Here is a 24,424-nt window from a genome sequence, read left to right on the forward strand (position 1 = left end):
CTACTACTAGTTGCGGTGCTAAGTTCAGGGTCTGCGGTCAGTACAGGTACCACCTTCTCCAGGGTACGTCACATGCTGCTCCTAGGCCACTAGATCATAACAGACCCTGTAGTTTAAGGCAGCACCCCTATAGGCAGACCCTGTAGTATAAGGCAGCACCCCTACAGGCAGACCCTGTAGTATAAGGCAGCACCATTATAGGCAGACTGTAAAGTATTAGGTAGTACCCCTATAGGTAGACCCTGTAGTATACGACAGCGCCCCTATAGGCAGACCCTGTAGTATAAGGCAACCCCATTATAGGCAGACCCTGTAGTATAAGGTAGCACCCCTATAGGCAGACCCTGTAGTATAAGCAGCACCCCTATAGGCAGACCCTGTAGTATAAAGCAGCCCCCATAAAAAATAAATGAATACTTACCTCTTCTTCCTGGTTCCTCCACAGTTCTGAGCACAGGATAGTGACGTCATCGCGCCCGCTGTCAGTGTCGGCGTTTGTGACATCAGATAATGACAGGGGGAGGATGGGAGATGTAGAGTAGTGCTCCTTCTCCCATCAATGCGATCAGCTGTATCTGCTAACTGCCACCAGGGCCCCCGCCTGCTCAGGGGCCCCATAGCGGCCAGGCGGCAGAACAGGGAGATTGATTCTCCCTGCTCTGCCACAGAAAGCAACTGTATCGGCGCTCTGCATGCGCCGATGCAGTTGCAGTAGCGTGGCTCTGGGTGGGCCCCTTCAGAGCGTGGGGCCCTGGGTGACCGCCTCCTCTGCCCCAGTAGCTCGCTATTGCATGATGCATATAAAGAATTTTACTATTTGGAGGGTTTTGTGCTATTTTACAATTTGCAGGGCTATATGGGGACCATTATACTATTTGCAGGGCTATGTGTGGAGCCATATACTGTTTGGAGGACTGTATGGGGGCCATTGTACTATTTGGAAGGCTGTGTGTGGAGTCATTATACATGTGGCAGGGCTATGTGGGGAACCTTAATACAGTTTGGAGGGCTATGTGGGGCCATTATACAGGTTTCAGGGTTTTGTGAGGGCCATTATACCATTTGGAGGGCAGTGTGAGGGCCATTTTAACATTTGCAGCAATATGTATTATAGCCCTCCAAACAGTATGATGGTCTATGACACATATCACTCCACATGGTATAATGACCACCATAAAGCCCTACAAACTGTAAAATGGCTCCACATAGCCCTCAAACTGTATAATGGTCTCCACATAGCAGAATGTATACTGGCCAAAATATTGCCTTGCAAGCAGTATAGTGGCTCACCACATAGCCTTCCAAATAGTATAATGATCCCCCCACAATCCTCCAAACAGTATAATGGTCTATGTGGGTGGCCTTGAACAGTTCGGAAGGCTATATGGAAGCCATTATTCAGTTTTCAGGGCTGCATGGGGGCAATTATACTATTTGCAGGGCTATGTGAGGGCCATTGGTGGGCTATGTGCAGACCATTATACTGTACTGTTTGCAGGGCTGTGTGGAGGCCATAGTACTGTGTGGAAGGCTATGTGGAAGCCATTATACTGTGTGCAGCCCATTATGCAATGTTGATGAGTCTTGATTCTACCTACCGGTGTGTCTGGAAGCAATGAGTGACAGTTCAGACGTTTAATCTAGGACAGAGGCATATTGAGCTGTCAGTATAGTGATGGACAGCTCACTGTGTTAAGTGAGAGTTCAGCTATCTAATCAGGGCCGGGCTTACTCTGACTTCCTCCATGTATGTCTTATTCGAGTAATTTTCTGGCTATTTAGCTGGCCCTCTGCCTCCAATTAATGCTAGTTGTAGTCTTATGCTTGGTGGTGTCTGTGTGCCTTGTATTACTGTACTAAGTCTCAGATTTATTGTTACCTCGCCTTTGACCATGCTTTTCGCTATCCATTTGCCTAGCTCCTTTATCTTGATCTTCTATCTTCCTGGAATTCTAACCTTGGTCCATGACCTTACTATGCCTTTGTCTTACCCCTTTGTTTATGACCAGCTCTCTCAGTTTCTGACAACAGACCTCTTGACTACCTAGCCTCATGGCTTGTCTGTGAGTAGTGACTAGCATCACAGGAGGGCTGTGTTTTGGCCATCATACTGCGTGGAAGGTTGTGTAGTGGGCCATCATTCTGTGTGGAGGGGTGTAAGAGGTATTATACTGTATGGAGGGCTGTTATACTGTATGGAGGGCCTTTGTACTATATGGAGGACTATGTCGGGGCCATTATACTGTGGGGGTATCATACTTTGTGGGGTGGGGGGTGATGTAGGTCATCAAACTATGCATGTGGATTGCACTGTGTAGGAATTCACTGTGGGGGTATCATATTGTGTTTGGGAAGCACATATGTTGACATCATACTTTATGAAGGCCATGAAAGGGGTATCATAATGTGTGGAAACACTAAGTGGCTTCCATAGGAAGAAAATTACTTTGCAATGGCTACAAAGTTGTGAGATATGCTCTTTTGTGACCCCATCAAATATATTAAAAAAACTCTGTGGGAGGCAATAAGGACTCCTGTTATGTTGCCTCATGATTTCTATGCACACCCTTAGACTGATGCATGATAGAAATCAAGTCTAATAAATAGCTGCCTTGTTGAAAAATTAATTTGTACAATGGAGGCACACAAAGGCAAAGGATCTCGGAGGTGGGCAGAGGCAGGACACACCATGGCAATTGCTTGCTGCAGAGGAAATAAGTAGCAGAGAAGAAGATTAAAGATAGCTACACTCAAGCTACAGCTTCAGGAGCTCTATTTGGCTTCCCAAGTACATATTCCCTTTCATCGAATATAGCATAGCAGTTGCAGAAGCATCCGGACACAGACATGTTACTCACTAGTGATGAGCAAATATACTCGTTACTCGAGATTTCTCGAGCATGCCCGGTGGTCCTCCGAGTATTTTTTAGTGTTTGGAGATTTAGTTTTTCTTGCCGCAGCTGAATGATTTACATCTGTTAGCCAGCATGAGTACATGTGGGGATTCCCTAGCAACCAGGCAACCCCCACATGTACTTATGCTGGCTAACAGATGTAAATCATTCAGCTGCGATAAGAAAAACTAAATCTCCGAGCACTAAAAAATACTTGGCGGACCCCCGAGCATGCTCGAGAAATCTCGAGTAACGAGTATATTCGCTCATCACTATTACTCACCTAAAAGATTGCTGCTGATGATGGTTTCTGATTCAGATTACAAGTGACTGGTTCCGTACACCATGGATGCTTGATGCCTCAGTCTCTTCCTCCTCTTTTTCCAAATTACGGGCACACACGTCACCCTCTGTGGGGCAGGAGGAGGCTAAAAGAAAAAACAAAAAAATAAAAAAATTAAAAAAAAGAAAAAAAAAAGAAAAGGGAGCAATGCAATTAAAAAGGGCGACAAACAGGCCCTGAACCCAAATAGGGGCTTGTTCCTTTCACCAAAATGAAGTGGTATGACATCAATTGCAGCAGCCTCTGATAATACTGTCCTGATGGCAGATCATTCACGCCTCTAGCCAGGTATTGAAGCAGAAGTGAGTGACAACCCCTTTAAATTGCAGCTTAATGCAAGCAAAGTCTCTGGAGGTTTTCCCTTTTAAACTAAAGTCATTATCACACTTGGTTGTAATTTGCACAAAATTGATATGTAAATGTATAAATGTTTAAACTTTTCAGCATCAATTCCCCTTCACAGCTATCGTAATTGAATATCAGATCAGTCTTCTCTATCTCAGTGTATTAGGCTATTTCTGATACTCAAATCCTAGATTGATAGCAAAGACTTTAATCATGTTTGAGTGATTTCCACTTAATTTACTTTGCCTGTGATTATCAGGGTCATGACATTCATCTCCTCTGAGGTTCATGCATCACTCTAACTTCATTCTGCCACGTGCAGAAATCTTGTACAGACCATGTCTGCGAGGCAAGAGTGAATTGAATGGTGATATTATACAATGTGTCAAACATATAGCTGAATTTTGATACATAACCAATATAATTAAATTGTTTTTGTATCATTTTGGAATTTCAATAAAATAAAATCTCATCTATAATACCTTTCCAGAAAATGTAGCTCAATTTCAAAAAAGGGCTTAAACTAAGTAACAATTAAAGTAACAATTGTATATACTGTAACTGTAGAAAAAGACATGACCCACACGTAAGAGTTTTGCTGTGATATAGTAGTGGACTTATATATTCTAATCAAAATGGTAACTGAGAATCTTGTGTTCAGTTTTGAAAATGTTGCTTAGCTGCAATACATCAATGTATAATACCCTGTACACTCATGTATAAGCCGAGATTTTCAGCACATTTTTTTGTGCGGAAAACGCCCCTCTCGGCTTAAACAGTCAGTGAAATATTTTACCTGACAAAATGAATCCTCTGTGATCCCCTGCTGTAATGTCAGTATTATCTTTTGCTTCCTCCGCTGCCCAGGAAATGAGGTATGCTCCGAACACGGTCAGACACAGTCAATTTTTAAAATGAATTTTCGTTCGTGGGAAACCCCTTTAATGTGACTGGCTTCCTCTGCCTGTAGACACGTCGCGCATCTGCCGCCGGGATCAGCTGAATGATTCACTGCACCTGCGCGTAATTCGCACAGGCGCAATATGGCGGTCGGTGAACTTCCTCCGCTTGGAATTCAGGGATACGGTGACATCTGGACAGAACAGGAAACGAACACATTTCAAGGCAATTATATAAATAGATTGCATTAATTTTGCTTGAGAAGAACATAATGATCCTTGAGACAGGAAGTCTCTTAGGATCAAGAAGTGTCTTAAAGGGAAGGTGCCACCAGTTTTCTTGTATTTTGTTTTTTTGTGAAATTAAGCTTAAAATAGTAATTAAAATGTATTAATGCAATGTTTGCACTGTTTGCAAACATTTCTATATGAAAAATATTATATATTTTTCTACAAATATACATATTTACCACTAGGGGGAGCATTTTCCATTTTAGACCTCAAGCAGCTATAGTGAGATTTAGCAGCTCTGCCCCAGGGATATTAGACCACCCAAAAGGGGAGGGAAATGGTGATGTCAGCAGTTACTGCCCCAACAGTAAGAATGAAGAGCAGCATCACAGGGCAGCACCATTTTGTGTGTGACTGCCCTGTGACCTGCTATCACCAGCAGTTACTGCAGCGGAGGAGCAGAACACAGTGGGCTCAGCAGCATCTGGACCCAAGAAGAGTGAAGACATCTGGTGTGCATGGAGCAGCATTAGGAGCTGTCTGGGACTCATCCCTCAAGAAGATAAGAAGGAGCTCCAGCTCTGCAGTGAATAGCCAGGCATTATGGAGGGAGGGGAGAGATACATTGTATGGCTAAGAGTGACTGATGGGAGAGAAAGAGGTATGAAGTATGATGAGTGAGACACATATGGAGTGTGATGGGGAGATACACATTGAGGCTGTGTGCACAAGTTCAGGATTTTTCGCATTTTTTTGCGTTTGTTCGCTATAAAAATGCGATAAAAACAATTTAAAAATGCATACATATGCATCCCATCATTTATAATTCATATTTATAATGCATATAATGCATATAATGCATATAAGCCCCCCCCCCACACCGCACAGAGACCTCCCACGCCGCACAGAGACACCCCCACGCCGCACAGAGACCCCCCCACGCCGCACAGAGAGGAAGAGCGACACAGGGGGAGAGTGCAGTTTACCGGAGATCACTGGGACTGTGTGCAAGTGGGAAGGCGGAGACAGAGCAGAGGGAAGCACACAGGGCAGCGTGTGAGAGCAGAGGATGTCTGCCCAGAACCTGCAGTGCCTGGAGTACAGAGGAGCAGTCAGTGCTTCTGTCCTGCGATAGAGAGTAAGTGGAGCTCAACAAATAGCACTGGACTATAATAAAATGGCAGCTAGTCACACCTACAGCAGTGAGTTGTGCAGCCCACAGAGGCGTGCCCAGCTCACTGCTAATGCTGCTGCAATGTTACAGATAGGGTCCGAGCCGGTCTATTATCTCCTATGTCCATGGGGTGCCGTAATCTGACACTGATAGTGCCCTGCTACTGCTGCAAAACCAAGATGTCAGCCCCCAGTTCCTTCTTTCTACTCATATAACACACGGAATCTGTTTTACATGCATTCAAATCTGGGTTATAACAGCATGTTATGCTACATTACATTGATTAATTAATGATCTACAAACGCGGTACCTTCCCTTTAAGAATTATTACGTATATAAAAAATGATTTTTTAATAAAAGATAAAAATAAAACAATAAGTAAAGGAAAAATTAAAAAGTGCCTCAAACCAAGAGGAGACACAGCAGCAAAGCCATTATGGGCACAACATATAGCAATGAACAAGTCCTTGCGGGCCAGCATGAATCAGAATACTAATTTTAAATAGTATACATCAGTCTTATACATAGGATTCCCAGAACAGATAACCAGCAAGTAGTTATTTTCTAAGAAATGTGACAGGTATGCTCACAGGGAATGGTACTTGTCAGCCTAACACACAAAGTGCCTAGTGTTGAAAGTCTCTATAGTGGATCAGACCAATTGAGTATGGCATATGGTTATTGTTTACCTAACAGACAGGCGTTTCGCCATGCTTCTTCAAGGGCCTTATTTTTCCTTGGTATCAGCACTTCACTTAAATTATCAACATTTTTTTAGATCAGCAGGAGACTACAAAAAGGGTCCTGTCTTCTTTTCTCTCAGCTTCTTGCATATGACCATCTGTGAGTTCTTTGAGATTATTACTCGGTGTTGGTGCTGTGTGGTGGCCATTATTGATCTGATACTCTGAAATTGGGATCATAGAATGTTAAAACTGGAAGGAACCTCCAGGGTCATTGTGTCCAACCCCCTGCTCAATGCAAGAGTCACTAAACCATCTCAGACAGATGTCTGTCCAACCTCTCTTTGAAGACTTACATTGAAGAAGAACTTGCCACCTCTCGAGGCAGCCTATTCCACTCATTGGTCACCCTTACTGTCAAATAGTTTTTGTCTAATATCTAATCCGTAACTTCTCCCTTTCAGTTTCTTTCCATTGCTTCTCGTGTTTCCATGTGCAAATGAGAATAAGAATGATCCCTCTACACTGTGATATCCCATCAGATAGTTGTAGACAGCTGCTAAGTTTCCTCATAGCAAGCTAAACATTCCCAGATCCTTTAACCATTCCTTGTAGGATATACTTTGCAGTCCGCTCACCATCCTGGTAGCTCTTCTCTGAATTTGCTCCAGTTTGTCAATGTCTTTTTTTAAAATGTGGTGCCCCGAACTGGACACAATATTCCAGATGAGGCCTGGCCAAGGAGCAGTAGAGGGGGATAATTACTTCACGTTATCTAGACTCTATGCTTCTCTTAATACATCCTACTACTGTGTTTGCCTTTCTTGCTGCAGCATCACACTGTTGACTCATGTGCAGTCTGTGATATATTAGTATACCCAAGTCTTTTTCACACGTGCTGTTGCTTTGTTCTATTCCTCCCATGCTACAGATGTAATTTTACATTTTCTTGCCCAGATGTAGAATCTTGCATTTCTCCCTGTTAAATATCATTCTATTAGTCGCCACCCATTGTTCAAGCTTATCTAGATCTTTCTGAATCCTTTCTCTGTCTTCTCTAGTGTCAGCTATTCCTCCTACTTTTACATCATCTGCAAATTTGATTAGTTTATCTCAATTCCCTTATCTTGATGATTTCTAAAAATGTTAAATAATACTGGCTCCAGGAACTGGCTCCAGGACAGACCCTTGCGGTACTCCACTTGAAACATTCTTCCAATTGGATGTGCAACCATTTATTACCACTTTTTGAGTACAATCACTGAGCCAGATATGAATCCACCTACGGTAACTGTAGCCTTGAAATCTACTAGATATTTGATAGCACTAATGGAGTTTGTCACATGTCACAACATACAACTAACACAGCAGTCATTGCATCAGGACCACTTTGAAATTTAGGTGGACATAAACAGTCCTAAACCACTTTGCTGCTGATAAAAAGTTACATATTTGAGTGTAAGCATTAATTTGGAGAAAAAAAATTGCTCATAGTTGGAGTAGATTATAGTTTGTGGTTCAAGGTTTGCCTGAGATGCACCAATTTATTTTAAACAAACGTTAAGTTTTTATTAAGGTCTTAAGTAATGTTATTTGTAAAAACAAAGGCAGTAATACAGAGGTAGCTATTCCTTTTGGAATACAGATAGAATTGTTATACTATATAATAATATTATGGAATGGAATAGGAAGTTCATTGAGTGTTTTCTCAAGCATGAGACCATGCATTAGAAACTTGTAGACCTCAGCCCTGTCACACTGGTGGGCGTTTCAGGCAATAAAACAGAAGGGGAATTTTTCACTAAGCACAGAGATCAGCTCCTCCTGACAGAGGAAGGATTCTACTGCAATGACAACATCGAGTGCATCTTCAGCACTGAAGCCCACAAAGTCCACTAAGAGATATAAAGGTGTCAGGAGGAACACCAATATCTACAGGGTCCCCCCGCAGAGGTAAGCTGATTTACAGCATATGTGGGACCTATTATTATAGGTGCAATGAACTTTCATGTTTTTTTTTTATAAAATTATTATTTGATGTGTTATATACACCATGGAGATAGAAAATAAGAAAAATAATATATTTTCAGCAGTCAATTTCATTTCAATTCAACTGAATGTTACCAGCTAATAATGAAGTATTACATTTGTTGAACTGATGGATTCAGCACCTTGGACAGCGGCTAAAATACATGGTGCATTTAATGGGTATTGTGATAAAAAAGAAACTGCATTGATTTGTTTTTGACGTCTATGACTGTTGGTTACACTATGTTGTACAAATCCTATGAGTAAATGATAACAGTATAATAGAATGTAGTAAGTTTATGTACAGATGTAGTAGGGCTGAATTTGTTACTTGACCATCATGATGGTACTCAAAGTTATCTTTACTCAGTAAAGTTACCGATTGTCCTATGGAAGAGTATTGATAACAGAGTTGAACATGAGGTGTGCCATATAGATTTGCTACATTAGCATATTAAAATCACCAATGACTAAATTTATTTACCTCTTGATATCGTGTGCTGTACATTCATGGTAGTGACCAGTCCTTAGCTAGTTAGCGCATAGCACAGAGCAGTGTCACAACCATTATGACAATAAAGTTACCACATTATTTATTCCTTGTGCCGAATAGTGTAAAAAAACTCACAAAGATGTGATTGTTTTCTTTTTTGGGCAATGACACCTACAATTCGTCCTGCAAAAAAACTTACTCTATTGTCTGTAAAAAAAAAAAAAAAAAAAACCCCAAGAAGTTACGTCTCTCAGAATATGTTGACTTACTTTTTAAAAAGTGGTTTTATGCAAAAGTAGTAAAACATATTATAGTATAAAAATTTGGTTTGACATATTTAGAAACGAAACAACTCCGAAATAGAGTAATTTATTTTAGACCACACAGTGAACACACTTAAAAGACTACCCAAAAAATTATGGACATGTATTTTTTTCTATTCCCCCTCCCTTTAAAAATGAATAAAAGTTATTTCATATATATATATATGTACCCCTAAAGTGGTATCATTAAAAAAATCCTTATACTGCTGCATAATTGACAAAATCAAAAGGCTTGACTATACAGTAATGAAAAAATGTTAAGACATAGGTTGACACATTATTATATACTATAATTTTTAGACTATATTTAATGGTTTGTTTTGTCAGTATTTCAGATGAAGATGAAAACGATGAAGGAAAGGAGGACAATAATGATCCAGAAACTATATTCCAAAACATACAAATCCAGAAGGAAATTGTTGCAAATATCCGATGCAGACCGTGGCCAATGAGACAGAAGCTGCGTTCACTAAAGTATGTTTATATGTGGTGACTGATGATGATTTAGTTCTAGTTTTTATAACTGACCCTAATTCTAGTTCTAGTCATTATCTTCTAGGTCTAGTAATTGACACCAGTTGTAGTCATTTAGTTGTTGCTTTAGTAACTGATTTTATTTCCAATCGTTCTGTTTTGGTCTAATTATTAACTCTTCTTATGATGATATACTTACAGTTTTAGTAGCTGTCTCTTGTAACAATCAGTTATGTTGTAGTTCTATTAATTGTCTAGTTCTAGCCAATCAGTTCTAATTCTAGTAAAAAAAAATTTCTGGTCATTTAGTTCAAGTTCAAGTAATTGACTATAGTTATAGTTATACGATGTCAGCCATTAATCAGAAGTTAAATTCTGACTTTTAATTCTAGTTATTTAGTTTTATATCAAGTAATTGATTTTAACTTAGTACTAGAGCTCTAGTATTTGTCTACGTCTAGTCAATTAGTCAAGCAAATAAAATTTAGTTTTAGTTATTGAGTTCTTGGAATGAATTCTGGTTTTAGTAATTCAGTTCTAATTATAGTAATTGACTCCAGTTCTAGTCTTCAAGATATAATGATTGCTTCTAGCTCTAGCTCAGGGGCATGCCATCCATAGCGGCATCCCATGCAGCTATGTGGCCCTCAATCTGTGTAGGGGGGTTGTCAGGGGAACTCACTTTATGTGAAGGGCAGTAAGAGCTCTCATTCTATATAGTGACCCTCATATTATGTGAGGGACCTTATACTGAGGGGACTGTGGGGGCATCATACTGATAGGTCATGATACTGTGTGGGGGCCATAATACTGTGTGTGTGAGGGAGAACCGTGGGGATATCTTACTATGGGGGCACATTAGGAGCATCATGCTATGGGGCAATTATACTATGTTAGTGGCATTGTGGGGATATCATACTTTTCTGGAGGCACTGTGGAGTCATCATACTGTACATGTGGGGTGAAACTGTGTGTGATTCACTGTGGAGATAGCATACTCAGTATATGTGTGGATAGGGACATTTTGGAAGAATCAGACTCTATAATGGCCATAAAACAGATAACGCTGTTGAGAAGGGGCTTCAATGGAGACATATTTACTGTGTGTGTGCCACCAGACATGACCTTCTACTAGTTTCTAAAAGTTGGTGGCTATGATTCTGCAAAATATATAAACTGTATATTGTAGACAAGCAGTTGGTAGAATTCTTGATGGGAGGTATGTATTGCCTAGGTGGCAAGTCTCAGGAATATGAAACCTGCTAGGCAGGCTCCAGTTCTAATAGATGCTTAGAGGGTTAATTGGACCAGTATGAGTCCAGGGTGGGCAGGACTAATCATTCCCACCCTCCAATCCAGGATGTACAGCTGGTTTATCAGGGCAGCTGAGCTGTGCATAAGTAGCTGGGAGTAGAGGTGAAAAGATATGTTCCTCCGTTTCTGTAAGAAGTTGTTGGAGCAGGACAAGAAACTGTGTGCCCGTGTGAATGCTGACAACTGCCTAAAAGTTAAATCTTTACAATTGGTGTTTGGAGTGTGGGCAGAAATCCTAGAGAACACATGAGATTGCTGTGCAGAAATTGTACGTCCTGGGTGAAAGCAGCTGCAGCAGTTCCAAGCACAGCTGGAGAAAATGGAGGATCTTGTCAAGCAGCTGGTCCAGGCTAATGTTCAGCTAATATCCAGAAGCAATCGCAACAGCAGCAGACATAGCACAGTCCCATGTGAGAAAGACAGTAAGAGGGGCATTCCAGTAAATAACTCTGCATGATGATGTGGAGACTTTCCTGATGATTTTCAAGAGGTTAGCAGACCAAGAGAAACTGCCTCCAGAACAGTGGGCAGAGTTTATTGCACCATATCTGACTTGGGAACATCAGAAGGCATACTTTGACCTGTCTTTTCAGTATGCCAAGGAGTACTGCAAACTCATGATCTTAGTCCATCTTGTCGAAATCCCTGCAGTCAGGGCACAATGTATGCACCACCTGGACTACTGCAGGGACAAACCTCCCCAGTCTCAGATGTTTGACCTCCTGCACCTGGCACAAAAATGTCTGCAGCCTGAGAATTCTTCACCAGCACAGATGGTGGAGAGAGTGGTAATGGACTGGTTCATACACTTGCTCCCAATGCCGGTTCAATGCTTGATTTAACAGGGAGAGCTTCCAAACGCTGATGACCTGGTGAGCCTGGTGGAGAAATATCATGTTGTCGAGGGTTCTTTGGGAAGACAAGAGGCTTTAATATCATCTTACTGTGGCTCCCAAAGAGAGACTGATGTCTAAAATAAGGGAGCCCAGATCACTTCTGGGGACACTCAGCAACTAAGGAGGGGTCAGAGCCAGGTTCAAGGGGTATGTCTTGAGACTTTGTCTGCTGGAGGTGTAATGCCACTGGTCATATAGCCATTGGTTGCCTCATAACCTGGGAGCCAATGGACTGCAGCCTAGGCCACCACCTCTCCTACTTGCCTGCAGTGCTATTCCTCATTCTAGCAATGGGCCTTAGGTATGCCAGGTGACTGTGAATGGTATCCAAGTGACTCAACTTGTAAACTCTGACAGTTTAATGAACCTGGTAGGGGCAATACTTCTACATGTCCCAGGTCCTGGGAAGGTGGTAAGCATCAGGTATGTTCATAGAGACACCAAGAACTTCCCTGTTGCCTCAGTTGACACTGGCACAGACTGTGGTTCCATGTCCTACAATGTGAGGATGGTAAAAAATGTGTCACATCAAATAATTGTTTTAGGATTTGTGGGGGAAAGCTGTACAGTCTGATAGCTCGACTGACAAACACATCACAGCTGTAAAAACCTTGTCACATGCCATGGCTGACAAGCTTCTATTTTCTGTGTGGGTTGGCATGAAGGAGTGGAAGAATCCCCTAAAGTCAATTTCCCTGAGTTGCAGGTGTCCAGGGAAAACTTTGGAACCACCCAACTCAGGGATTTTGGTCTTAAAAGTACTCAGGAAAAAGTAAAGGTAGTAAATGTTTTTCCCCCAGAACCAGGAGCCGATAATGGTGTTCTGTATCCAGCTAGGCAGAATAGTTATTTGTGTCGAGGGATCAAATTGAGGGGCCAGGAAAAAAGAGTGCCTCCTGAAGGCACAAGGAGTAAGTAAAGTCAGTTGGCTCAAGTTAGACAATTACAGCATGGGAATGAAGTTGTGATGATTCCCACAGTCTTTGCCAAGTTGCAGAGACCCTATGAAGTGATTGCAGAAAGTACCCAGCTTTGGGCAGAACGGGAGGGTATGTGTCAGGAGTCGAGTTCCCGCCGCTGCACAGGGGGAATCTCGAACCATGTCTGCTGCGGTCTCCCATCCTGCATCGGCCACAGTGGAGCGTGCTCAGCGGAGACGTCGGTCCCAGCGTCTCACTGAATCTGATACAGTGTGAAGGGTTACTGCTGCCTCTCCAGGCTTTACTATGGTGCCCTGCACTGGTCTGCGGCAAGCAGGCTTGTCTAAGACTAAGTCCTGCTTTGCACACACTGAGCATGCCCAGGGCAAGATCTCTCAGTGGAGATCTAGGGTCACATGCTCAGGTACTGCAGCAACTTCCATTGGTCCTTCTTGGAAGGTCCTGTAGGTGCTACAACTATAAAAGGTTCTCATGACCGCACGGCCATGAGCTAGTATCAAATATGTACGAGCTCAGCGCCAGTGTGGTCGTGTGTGTGGTCAGGGACCCGGCTGAAATAAGCTCCTAGAATGCTGGCACCTCCGGCGAGGAGTTTCTCATGAGTGAATTCAGGGCTGGCTAATAGCCATTAGAATTTCGGCTCCACCGGAGAGGAGCAGCGTGTTTGGTTGGGACTGCATGACCACTGTCGGCTCTACTCAGTAGCTGTATTCCCTGTAAGCTAAACAGGGCACAGCATTCTCTTTACTACGGGCTCTGTAAAGTAACAGAGTTCGTTTATTCTAATTTACTTCACCGCCTTACTTAGCAGCAGGTTTTTTCCTGCACCGTGGATCCCGGGTTGCGAACGCACCTATTTCATTAATAAATATATTCTGTGCATTCCACTAACCCTAACCGTATGTACAGAAGCTAATAACTGTCATGGCTCGGTTTGGGGATTCGATATGTTGACTTGTTGCTTCATGGTCTGTTCTTCTGTCTGTTCAGATATTGCTCTTTTCTTTCCTGTCCAAATGCTGATTGTTCCTATTGTCTTTATTATTCCTTCTTGATTTGCTCCTCTCCTGAGCATGCCGATACCCCATATGTGGGGAAATCTACTGCTTGGGCACACGGCAGGGCTCGGAAGGAAAGGAGCTCCATTTCACTTTTAGAATGTAAAATTTGCTGGCATAATTAGCGGATTCCAAGTCATGTTTGGAGAGCCCTTGATGTGCCTAAAAAGTGGAAACTCCCCACAAGTGACACCAATTTGGAAACTAGACCCTTTAGGGAACTTACTTAGATGTGTATTGAGCACCTTGAACCCACAAGTGCTTCACAGAAGTTTATAACGTAGAGCCGTGGAAATAAAAAAATCCCATTTTTCCCAAATAAATCTTTTTTAGCTTCATATTTTGCATTTTCATAAGGATAACAGGAGAAATTGCTCCATATAATTGGTTGTGCAACTTCTCCTGAGTATGTCGATACCCCATATGTGGGAGAATACAACTGTTTGGGCACACGGCAGGGCTTGGATGGGAAGGAACACATTTGACTTTTTGAATGCAAAATTTGATGGAATAATTAGCGGACGCCATGTCCTGTTCTGAGAGCCCCTGATGTGCCTAAACAGTGGAAACACCCTAAAATGACACCATTTTGGAAAATAGACCCCTTATCTACATGTGTATTGAGCACCTTGATCTCCCAGGTGTTTCACAGAAGTTTATAATGTTAAGCCGTGAAAATAAAAAAAAAATCACATTTTTCCCACAAAAATCTTTTTTAGCTACAAATTTTGTGCAAAAGGAGAAAATGGATGCCAAAGATTGTTGTGCAATTTTTCCTGAGTTCACTGATATCCCATATGTGGTTGAAAACTACATTTGAGGCACAGTGAAAAGCAAAGGGATATAGCACCATATTACAGTGCGGATGTTGCTGCACTTGTTTGAGGGTGCCATGTTACATTGGCAGAGCCCCTAATGTACCAGAACATCATAACCTCCCCATAAGTGACTCCATTTTACCAATTAAACCTCTCAATTAATTAATCTAGGAGTGCAGAGATTATATTGACACCACAGGTATGTCAAAGATTTTCATACTATTGGGTAGTGAAGAAAAAGTAATTTACATTTTTACCACCAAGATTGTGTGTTAGCCCCAAATTTGTCCCACAATTTCTGCTGAATGTAGAAATACCCCATATGTGGCTGTACAGTACTACTTTGCCATACGGAGTGACTCGGGAGGGCGGAGCGCTATTTGCCTCCTGGAGCACACATTTTCCTATACTAGTTTGCGGATTCCATATAAAGAGCCCCTAAGTGCTAGAAAAGCAGAATCCCCCATCAAGTGACCACAAAAAAAAACCTTTGGGAATTTATCTACAGATGTGGTGACGATTTTGACTCCATGGGTGTTTTCCAGAAACAGGCAGCAGTGGATGTGAAAATTGCAAACTGCCCTTGTAGTGACCAGTACGTTGTAGTGACCAGTACATTATGCCCAGCTCCTGCTTCTGAAGACACGCACCTGTAAATTAGGTGGGCTCTCTTCAGTACAGAAATGCCAAACGTGGACGGTAAATGTGGTTTATGCACACTGGGGCTCAGAAGGGAGGGGGCATTTGGATTTGGGAGCAGAGAATTTGCTGATTTTCTTTTGGCGGGTGAGGAGCCATTTAGCTTTTCCAGAGCCTTTGCGCTACCAGTAACGTGGAAACCCTTATATTTCTGTTAACAGATGACAGATTTGAGTGGGGACGTGCTTTTTTTTGTGGATTGATATTCACTATAATGAAGCAGCAGAGTTACTCTGGACTCCGTCTGACTTCTGTTCAGCGGTGTTCTTCTTTTCAGAAGCGCACAAAGCTGTGGCCGACGACACCTTTATGCAATCCTAAAAAGACTGTCACTGGTGGATCACAGGTTAGGCCGGTTTCACACGTCAGTGGCTTCGGTACGTGAGGTGACAGTTTCCTCACATACCGGAGCCACTGACACATGTAGACACAGTGAAATCAATGCATCTGTGCAGATGTCATTGATTTTTTGCGGACCGTGTTTCCGTGTGCCAAACACGGTGACATGTCAGTGTTCGTGGGAGCGCATGGATTACACAGACCCATTAAAGTCAATGGGTCCGTGTAAAACACGGACCGCACACGGACGTTGTCCGTGTGCAGTCCGTGTGCTATGCAGGAGACAGCGCTACTGTAAGCGCTGTCCCCCCCACTGGTGCTGAAGCCACGATTCATATCTTCCCTGTAGCAGCATTTGCTGTAGAGAAGATATGAATAATCGTGTTTAAAATAAATGTCCATGTCCCAACCCCCTCCCACCCCCTGTGCGCCCCCCTCCACCCCCCCGCTGTTATTAAAATACTCACCCGGCTCCCTCGCTGGCTGGCGCTGCTTTCTGTCCTGGCCGCACCTTCTACTGTATGAGCGGTCACGTGGGGCCGTCCATTACAATCATGAATATGCGGCTCCACCACCCATAGGGGTGGAGCCGCATATTCATTACTGTAAATGAGCGGCCCCACTTGACCGCTCATACAGTAGAAGGTGTGGCCAGGACAGGAACCAGCGCCAGCCAGCGAGGGAGCCGGGTGAGAGTTTTAATAACAGCGGGCGGGCGCACAGAGGGTGGGAGGGGGGTGGGGTCATGGATCTTTATTTTAAACACGATTATTCATATCTTCTCTACAGCAAATGCTGCTGCAGGGAAGATATGAATCGCGGCTTCAGCACCAGATGCAGGGGACAGCGCTAAACTTTAACGCTGTCTCCTGCACGGTGCGTGTGGTACCCAGTGGGCACACGGGCGGCACACGTGTGCCGCACGTGTGCCACAGAAACGCACCGGCACACGGACACGGATAATTCCTGTACCAATTTTTCCGGTACCGGAATTATCTGGACGTGTGAGACTGCCCTTAGACGGCATCCACAGTGCCTCCATCTGCTCATTATAAGGAATTTTCTGCCGAGATTCTATCTGAATCACCTATTTCAGAAATTTACACGGAAACCCCGGTAAAAGCACTCAGCATAGAGCGCAGGATAAAATCCACATCATGTGAAGAATTGGTTTTATTTATTTTTTACGCCATCATGTGTGGAATAAGTGAGTAGGCGACTTCATTCTTCTGGTCAATGCGATTACAGCGATTCGAGATTTATATCAGGTTTATATGTTTGGCTGCTGTCACAAACTAATAGACTATTTTTTATTGCAAAAACTAGTTTTTGGCATCACCATATTTTGAGAGGTATAATTTTTTATCGGCTGACAGAGTCATGTGCGGGCTTTTTTTTGAGGGATGAGCTGATGGTTTTATTAGTACCATTTTTGGACACATGACATTTTTTGATCGCTTTCTATTCTGACTTTTGGGAGACAGAATGAACAAAAACCAGCAATTGAGGCATTGCTCTTTGCTTTGCGTTTTATACCGTTGTATGTATGGTAAAATTGGTAAGGCAGCTTTATTCTTCAGGTCAGTACGATTACAACGATACCTCATGTTATCTTTTTTTATGTTTTGGTGCTTTTACACAATAAAAACTATTTTGTAGAAAAAAATTTTTTTTTGCATCGCTTTTTTCTGAGAGCTTTACATTTTTTACTTTTCTGCTGATGGGGCTGTATCATGGCTTGTTTTTTGCGGGACAAGATGACGTTTTCAGCTGTACCATTTTAATTTACATCTTTCTTTTGGATAGCATTTTATTGTACTTTTTGTTTGGTGGTATGATGATAAAGCATTGTTTTTTGCCTCATTTTTCTACGGTGTTCACTGAAGGTGTTAACTAGAGGGACAGTTTTATAGAGCGGGTTATTACAGACGCACAGATACCAAATATGTGTGCTTTTATTGTTTTATTTATTTACATAAATAAATGTATTTATTGGAGAAATATTTCTTTCTTTTTTTCTTTATTTAGAGAGATTAAAAAAAATATTTTTACACTTTTAAATATTTTTTTTACTTTTTTACATAATTCCAGGATGGGATATCACTGTATAGTGTCAGATCGCTGATCTGATACTTTGCACTGCAAATTATCACATCAGGATCTGACAGGCAGGGAAGGAGGTGTCTCACATCTTGCTTTCAGCAGGTGCTCACAAATCACCTTCCCTGCAGGACCCGGAAGGACCCCGCGGCCATCTTTGGGCCAGGGGTTCTCCGTGGAAACCATCAGGGCAATGCGATCGCATTGCTTTGTCCTGATGGAAGAACGCAGGGAATCAGGGGTTAATCCCTTTCTGACCTCGGACAGGATAGTACGTCCGAGGTCAGAAGCCCCACTTTGATGCGGGCTCCGGCGGTGAACCCACATCAAAGCCGGGACATGTCAGCTGTTTTGAACAGCTGACATGTGCCCGTAATAGGCGCGGGCAGAATCGCGATCTGCCCACGCCTATTAACTAGTTAAATGCCGCTGTCAAACGCAGACAGTGGCATTTAACTACCGCATCTGGCCGGGCGGCCGGAAATGAAGGCATCGTCGACCCCCGTCACATGATCGGAGGTCGGCGATGCTTCAGAATTGTAACCATAGAGGTCCTTGAGACCTCTATGGTTACTGATCCCCGGCAGCTGTGAGTGCCACCCTATGGTCGGCGCTCACAGCACACCTGATTTTCTGCTACATAGCAGCGAACAGCAGATCGCTGCTATGTAGCAGAGCCGATCGTGCTGTGCCTGCTTCTAGCCTCCCATGGAGGCTATTGAAGCATTGCAAAAGTTAAAAAAAAGTTAAAAAAAATGTGAAAAAAATAAAAAAAATATAAAAGTTTAAATCACTCCCCTTTCGCCCCAATCAAAATAAATCAATAAAAAAAAATCAAATCTACACATATTTGGTATCGCCGCGTTCAGAATCGCCCGATCTATCAATTAAAGGAAAGCATTAACCTGATCGCTAAACAGCGTAATGAGAAAAAAATTCGAAACGCCAGAATTAGGGTTTTTTTTTTAGCAAAGTTTGGAATTTTTTTTCACCACTTAGGTAAAAAATAACCTTGTCATGTTAGGTGTCTATGAACTCGTACTGACCTGTAGAATCATAATGTCAGGTCAGTTTTAGCATTTAGTGAACCTAGCAAAAAAGCCAAACAAAAAACAAGTGTGGGACTGCACTTTTTTTGCAATTTCACCTCACTTGGAATTTTTTTCCTGTTTTCTAGTACATGACATGCTAAAACCAATGAAGTCATTCAAAAGTACAACTCGTCCAGCAAAAAATAAGCCCTAATATGGCCAAATTGACGGAAAAATAAAAAAGTTATGGCTCTGGGAAGGAGGGGAGTGAAAAACGAACATGGAAAAACGAAAAATCCCAAGGTCATGAAGGGGTTAAATACCTGCGATCGGTGTTAGCACTGATTATGGGCTTTGCTGCGGGGTGTCAGCCATCACACAGAGTTGACACCCACATGCGATTGCCGCGGCGTTCAGTGTGAGGCTGCACGTTTGCCGCGCCGAACCTATACTGCTCCCTTAAAACAGTATATGTACAGCGCATGTTGGGAAGGGGTTATACATAACCTTTATTTGTCTTTGTTAGAAAACAAGCTTCTACTCAATATTGGATTTAAACACATAGATATTAAAAAGTAGTATGAGCCTTACTAGGTTACAATTTTCCTTGCTCTACTTCTTTCTCCTATAGTCAGCTCCCTCTGCACTAGTGCACGCTGGGTCACAGGCAAACCTGGTATGCATCTCTAATATAATCACTGTGGCTTTTTAATGCTGTTTAGTATTTAGAGTGCACATTGCTGTCATGTTCTTTCCAGGAGCCACACTTTCCACTTGGCTCTGCACCAGGTGTTTGATTATCTTCTCATCTGTTCTTGACTGCTATCGAGCAAGCAGATTCTACTACTAGCTCTGTCCTGCAATTCCCAGTGCTGTCCACATCCTAAACTCAGATATCAAGATACCTAATAACTAACTTGCGTAGTGCAGCAGGATTGGACAGCAGACAGACAAGCAGTGACCCAGGAATGTTCAAAACAAAGTCTCTTTTAATGGTCAGCATACTCACAAAGAGAAAGCAAATAGTATCATCCAGATTGCAGCCAGGAAACAAGATAGTCTGTAACCAGGACTGGTTGCCGTGGGTGACTGCACCGCCGTGTACGCTGAGGTGTGCCGGTTCTTTTGGCTCCACTTGGCTCCGTGTTGCTTCACGCAGCTTGAGCTCTGCAGAGCCTCCTGCTCTGTAGAGCCTCCTGCTCTGCATGCTTGCAAACCAAACTGACACACCCAACCCTCTGCCCCACTACCATCCTGTAGTCCGCTTCAAAAATAAAAACCCATGATAGGTTTTCTTAAATCTGCCTTGGACAAATAGATTGCCCAAGACCAACACTTACTTTTATTTTGCATTGCCTCAATACGATTCTATACGCTCCTGGTGGACACATAGCGACCCTCACGTATAACACCGGTCACTGTCTCACACTTGTCTGAGGTATTCCTAGTGCTGTCCACATCCTCAGCTCTGCTATCAAGGTGCTTGACAACTAACTTGTATCCGATATTCCTGGTGCTGTCCGCACCCTCAACTCTTCTAAAGTACCTGATAGTCTTTCTGCTATTCTTACTGCTGTCTGTAGTCTCAAGTCTGTTGAATTAAAGTGACAGGATACCTACACATCTCTGCTGTTCCTGTGCTGTCTGCACATTTGCTGCATCTAATTCTTCCAACTCAGCTTTTTCACCTGACATCCCTGCATATCCAGTTCTATTGGTCCTTGCTGTTCCAAGTAAAGTTCGAGAAGCTGAGCTCTGCTGCATCATCACCTATGGTTCATGTTGCTCATAACACCTTCTTATATTGGATTTTATAGATTTATATCCATACATAAGAAGAGAGAAAGGAACGCACTCACCAATCTTGTAAAATCCAATCCTTTATTCAGCGCATGGACAGACTTAGCAGGGAGGGGTGTGGAGGATGACGGACGATGGCATGCTCTTCCTTACAGCCAATTTTTAAGGGTCAAAAGGGTGAATAATAGTGAAGGGGGTTTTATATGTCAATCACAAGAATTGTACGCTAGATTTGCCCAAAGCGGCTACCCCCACCCTGTCTTGGATAAGGCACTAGGTAAGGCTAAACTGAATGGAGCGCCCCCAAACACAGGGCCACGCGTTTCGGTACCGGGCCTCTCTGGTTCGGTTCTGAGGCTGTCACGGTGGCTAGACCCAGTCTGCGACCCTGCTAAGGGGCGTCCAATGAAAGTAGTATTGCAGTCTGTCAGGGGTTCGTTACGCCACCTGTGGTGTTCGGTCAGGGTGACCGACGCTGCTATGGGGTCCACTGGGGTGATGGAATGGCAGCTGGATGGTATATCTTCCCACAGATGAAGTATGTCCCCAGGGCTTCCCAGTGGTGTAGGTGGCGATGGTGTGAGGTGCAGTCAATAATGAGGACACACGATTGCAGTCTCTTTACCTCTTTACTGAAGGCTTCAGGATCCTCTATCCAGAGTACGTTTAACAGGGCTATCAGAGACCGGCCGGTCCGATGGGCACATCCAGAGTTTCCTTCACAGATGGAAATCGTTGCCTGCCACTAGCGTCTGTGTGTTGTAGTCCTATCCTGCTGAGCATTCGGAATAGTCCTCACAACTGCTGTTCTTGTTCGTTCGTTCTCTACAGCTCTCTCTCGTTCTTTGGTTCCAGATGTTACTAGTTTCTAACGTCCCCCAGGTATGTTATGGCTAGGACGCCACCGGTATGACGGGAAGGCTTGAAGGTCTTCCGGGACCCTAGAGACGCCCCTCTCCCAATGTTGCCCCCTATGTCTTCGTAGGTGTAGAAGGTAGACAGCCAACCTATGACTGACTGTCCAGCGGAATTTGAAGTAAGGCCTGAAGTCAGTTACTCCTACGGTGTTCCGGCCACCGACTACGTGCCTCAGTAAGATGTTGCCTTTCTCTCTCTCGGCACAACTCTTACTGGCTCTCCTTTGTGCTTGATCTCGTTTACACGGTTCCATAATATCCTTCCCTTTGTGTCTCTTTCTTAGGATACCGCCGCAGGGTGTGCAGGCGCGGTTCCGTCACGTTCTGTTCTGTTCACTAGGCACCTGCCAGGTTCCCACGCCTGACAGGGGCCCCCCTGTGCCTTATCCCTGCAACACCCCCTGCCACGGGATGTTGCCTGGTTCCAACCCAGTCAGCTTCTGACTAACTTCCTCCCCAGCCCCTAGCTTTACCAGTGAGGAGTGGCCCAATAAATAAAGCCTTTTTCTCCCCCTAGTGGCCGGAGTGTGAAGTGTAATGTGTTCTGGTGATACCTGGTCAGGAGAACTCCTTAGTGCCATCAGACGTACCGCTGCTCCCCTTAGCGGCAGAGCGCCATACTGCAACGACCAGGTCTCTGGGGCGCTGCATGAACACTGGAGACCCCCCGAGATATATGGTAGGGAACAGACAGACGACAATAAAAGATGACAAGAAATTTGTGTTTAGCTCAAGTATGGCCCCATGGATGTCCAAATTAAATCAGCGATAAGGAAAAATTGGTACATTCTGGGGGGGGATGCAGACTTAAAAGAGATGGTAGACAAAGGTCCGCTTTTTTCCTGCAGACGTGGTAAGAACATTAAAGATTTTTTGGTGCGGAATCGCTTTGAAACTCAAAGGGACAGTTGGCTGGAAGCGGGTGTCCCTAAGGGCAATTTTAAATGTGGCAAATGTAGTTTTTGCCCATTACACCTTACAGGAGACAGAATATGGGTGGGTCCCTTTAATCATCAAGTTCGAGATTTTATCTCATGTCGGACCACATATGTTGTGTATATAATCTTTTGCCCATGTGGGCTTTTCTACATTGGTAAGACAATAAGCCCCTTATTTATAAGAATTAGAGAGCATCTAAATTCCATACGTACCGGAAAGGGGGTTCCCCGTTTGATCTCTCATGTAAGGCAGGCACACGCAGGTGACATAAACATATTACGCTTTGCGGGTCTAGAACGGGTGGATACACCGCGCCATGGAGGAGATTGGCATCGGTTTCTCTTGAGAAGAGAAGCCAGGTGGATATTACGTACAAATGCCACTGGACCCGCGGGACTTAACGATAAAATCGATATGGCGGAATTTCTGTGAAGTGACTTTTTCCGACAGCTTTTTGGTGCTCTTGTGATATGTCTTTTGTGCTATTGTTTTTATTTTCCATTTTAAGTCACATGTACACTGTTTCGTTAGGCAGAGTTTATGGCCAGGATGCGGGTTGTGTGGGAGTTTACCTTGAACCTGCACAGGTGAAAAGGGACCTCCCCACTTCCTGCCTCCATCAGGACCCGTAGAAGCGCTTGTCTGCGCGAAACGGCGTCGTCCGTCATCCTCCACACCCCTCCCTGCTAAGTCTGTCCATGCGCTGAATAAAGGATTGGATTTTACAAGATTGGTGAGTGCGTTCCTTTCTCTCTTCTTATGTATGGATATTTATCGTCTTGCAACTTTGGATACTGCACCACTGATCAGTCAGCAGGGACCAGCAGCATTGTTTGGCTATTTGATTTGGCATTCTGAGTAAGTGCAGCTGTGCAGACGTGATTTTTTCTCTCTTTTTGTGTGGTTTTATAGATTTCTATTTGGTCTTCCATTTTAATGAGAAACTCAAAGGCCAGATGTCACTGTGGTTTTTGAAATTGCCGATATGGTGCATAGTGCCCCAGTAAGCAATTTTGTAGGGAAACAGCTGTTTCATCCAGTAAACCAAGTGGTCATAACAATTGCCCATATAGTTTTGCCGCTTTGTGGGTTACACAGCTTTCTCCCACAAAAATCATAATTGTTTAATAGCCATTTTGAAAACCCCAGCTCTACATGGCTGCTGACATTTTTGGCCACTTTGTAGCCTGATCACAACAGCAATATGAATGCCACATTTGGCCTTACCCCAAAAGTTACATTTTTATAGGTGCACACGCCACACTAAATTGCAGTCAAAATGTGAGAATCTCAGGTGGAAAAAAAATAGTTACTAACAGGATTCAGTGAAATTAATTCTAGTTATTCAGTTCCAGTTCTAGTCATTGACTCTAGTTTCCATATATGAGTAAAAACCTGTTTTCAATCTAAGAAACAGAAATATTACTTTCTTTCACTTAACAAGCTTTTTAGATCAAACTACAAATACTGTATTGAGTTAGAGGAAACTTTTAGAACAGCCAAAAAATTTTCTGTTTGCAGTACAAGTTAAAGGGAACCCGTCACGTCGGATAGCTCAGCTACAGTCATTGCTTCCAGCACTGTTAGTGATCACTACAAGTATACCCATCATTGTGACTAACAGCTAGCTCTTCACTGAGTGCTGAGCCTGGATTACAGCTGCCGCTCACAGTGCAGTGAGCAGT

The 24,424-nt window shown here is 43.3% G+C and overlaps 1 protein-coding gene across 1 annotated transcript in view; it reads left to right on the plus strand.

The window, feature by feature from the left end:
• Positions 1–8,385: 8,385 nt before the first annotated feature.
• TMC3 (transmembrane channel like 3) overlaps positions 8,386–24,424 on the plus strand; it is a 131,904-nt gene continuing 115,865 nt past the window's right edge. Inside the window, exons 1-2 of the mRNA XM_069762130.1 lie at positions 8,386–8,522; positions 9,741–9,887. Of these exons, the coding sequence (XP_069618231.1) occupies positions 8,419–8,522; positions 9,741–9,887 (251 nt within the window). The 5' untranslated portion in view covers positions 8,386–8,418. The remainder of the gene's footprint in view (positions 8,523–9,740; positions 9,888–24,424) is intronic.

The sequence above is a fragment of the Ranitomeya imitator genome, chromosome 4 (genome assembly GCF_032444005.1).
Source record: "Ranitomeya imitator isolate aRanImi1 chromosome 4, aRanImi1.pri, whole genome shotgun sequence".
Lineage (NCBI taxonomy): Eukaryota > Metazoa > Chordata > Amphibia > Anura > Dendrobatidae > Ranitomeya > Ranitomeya imitator.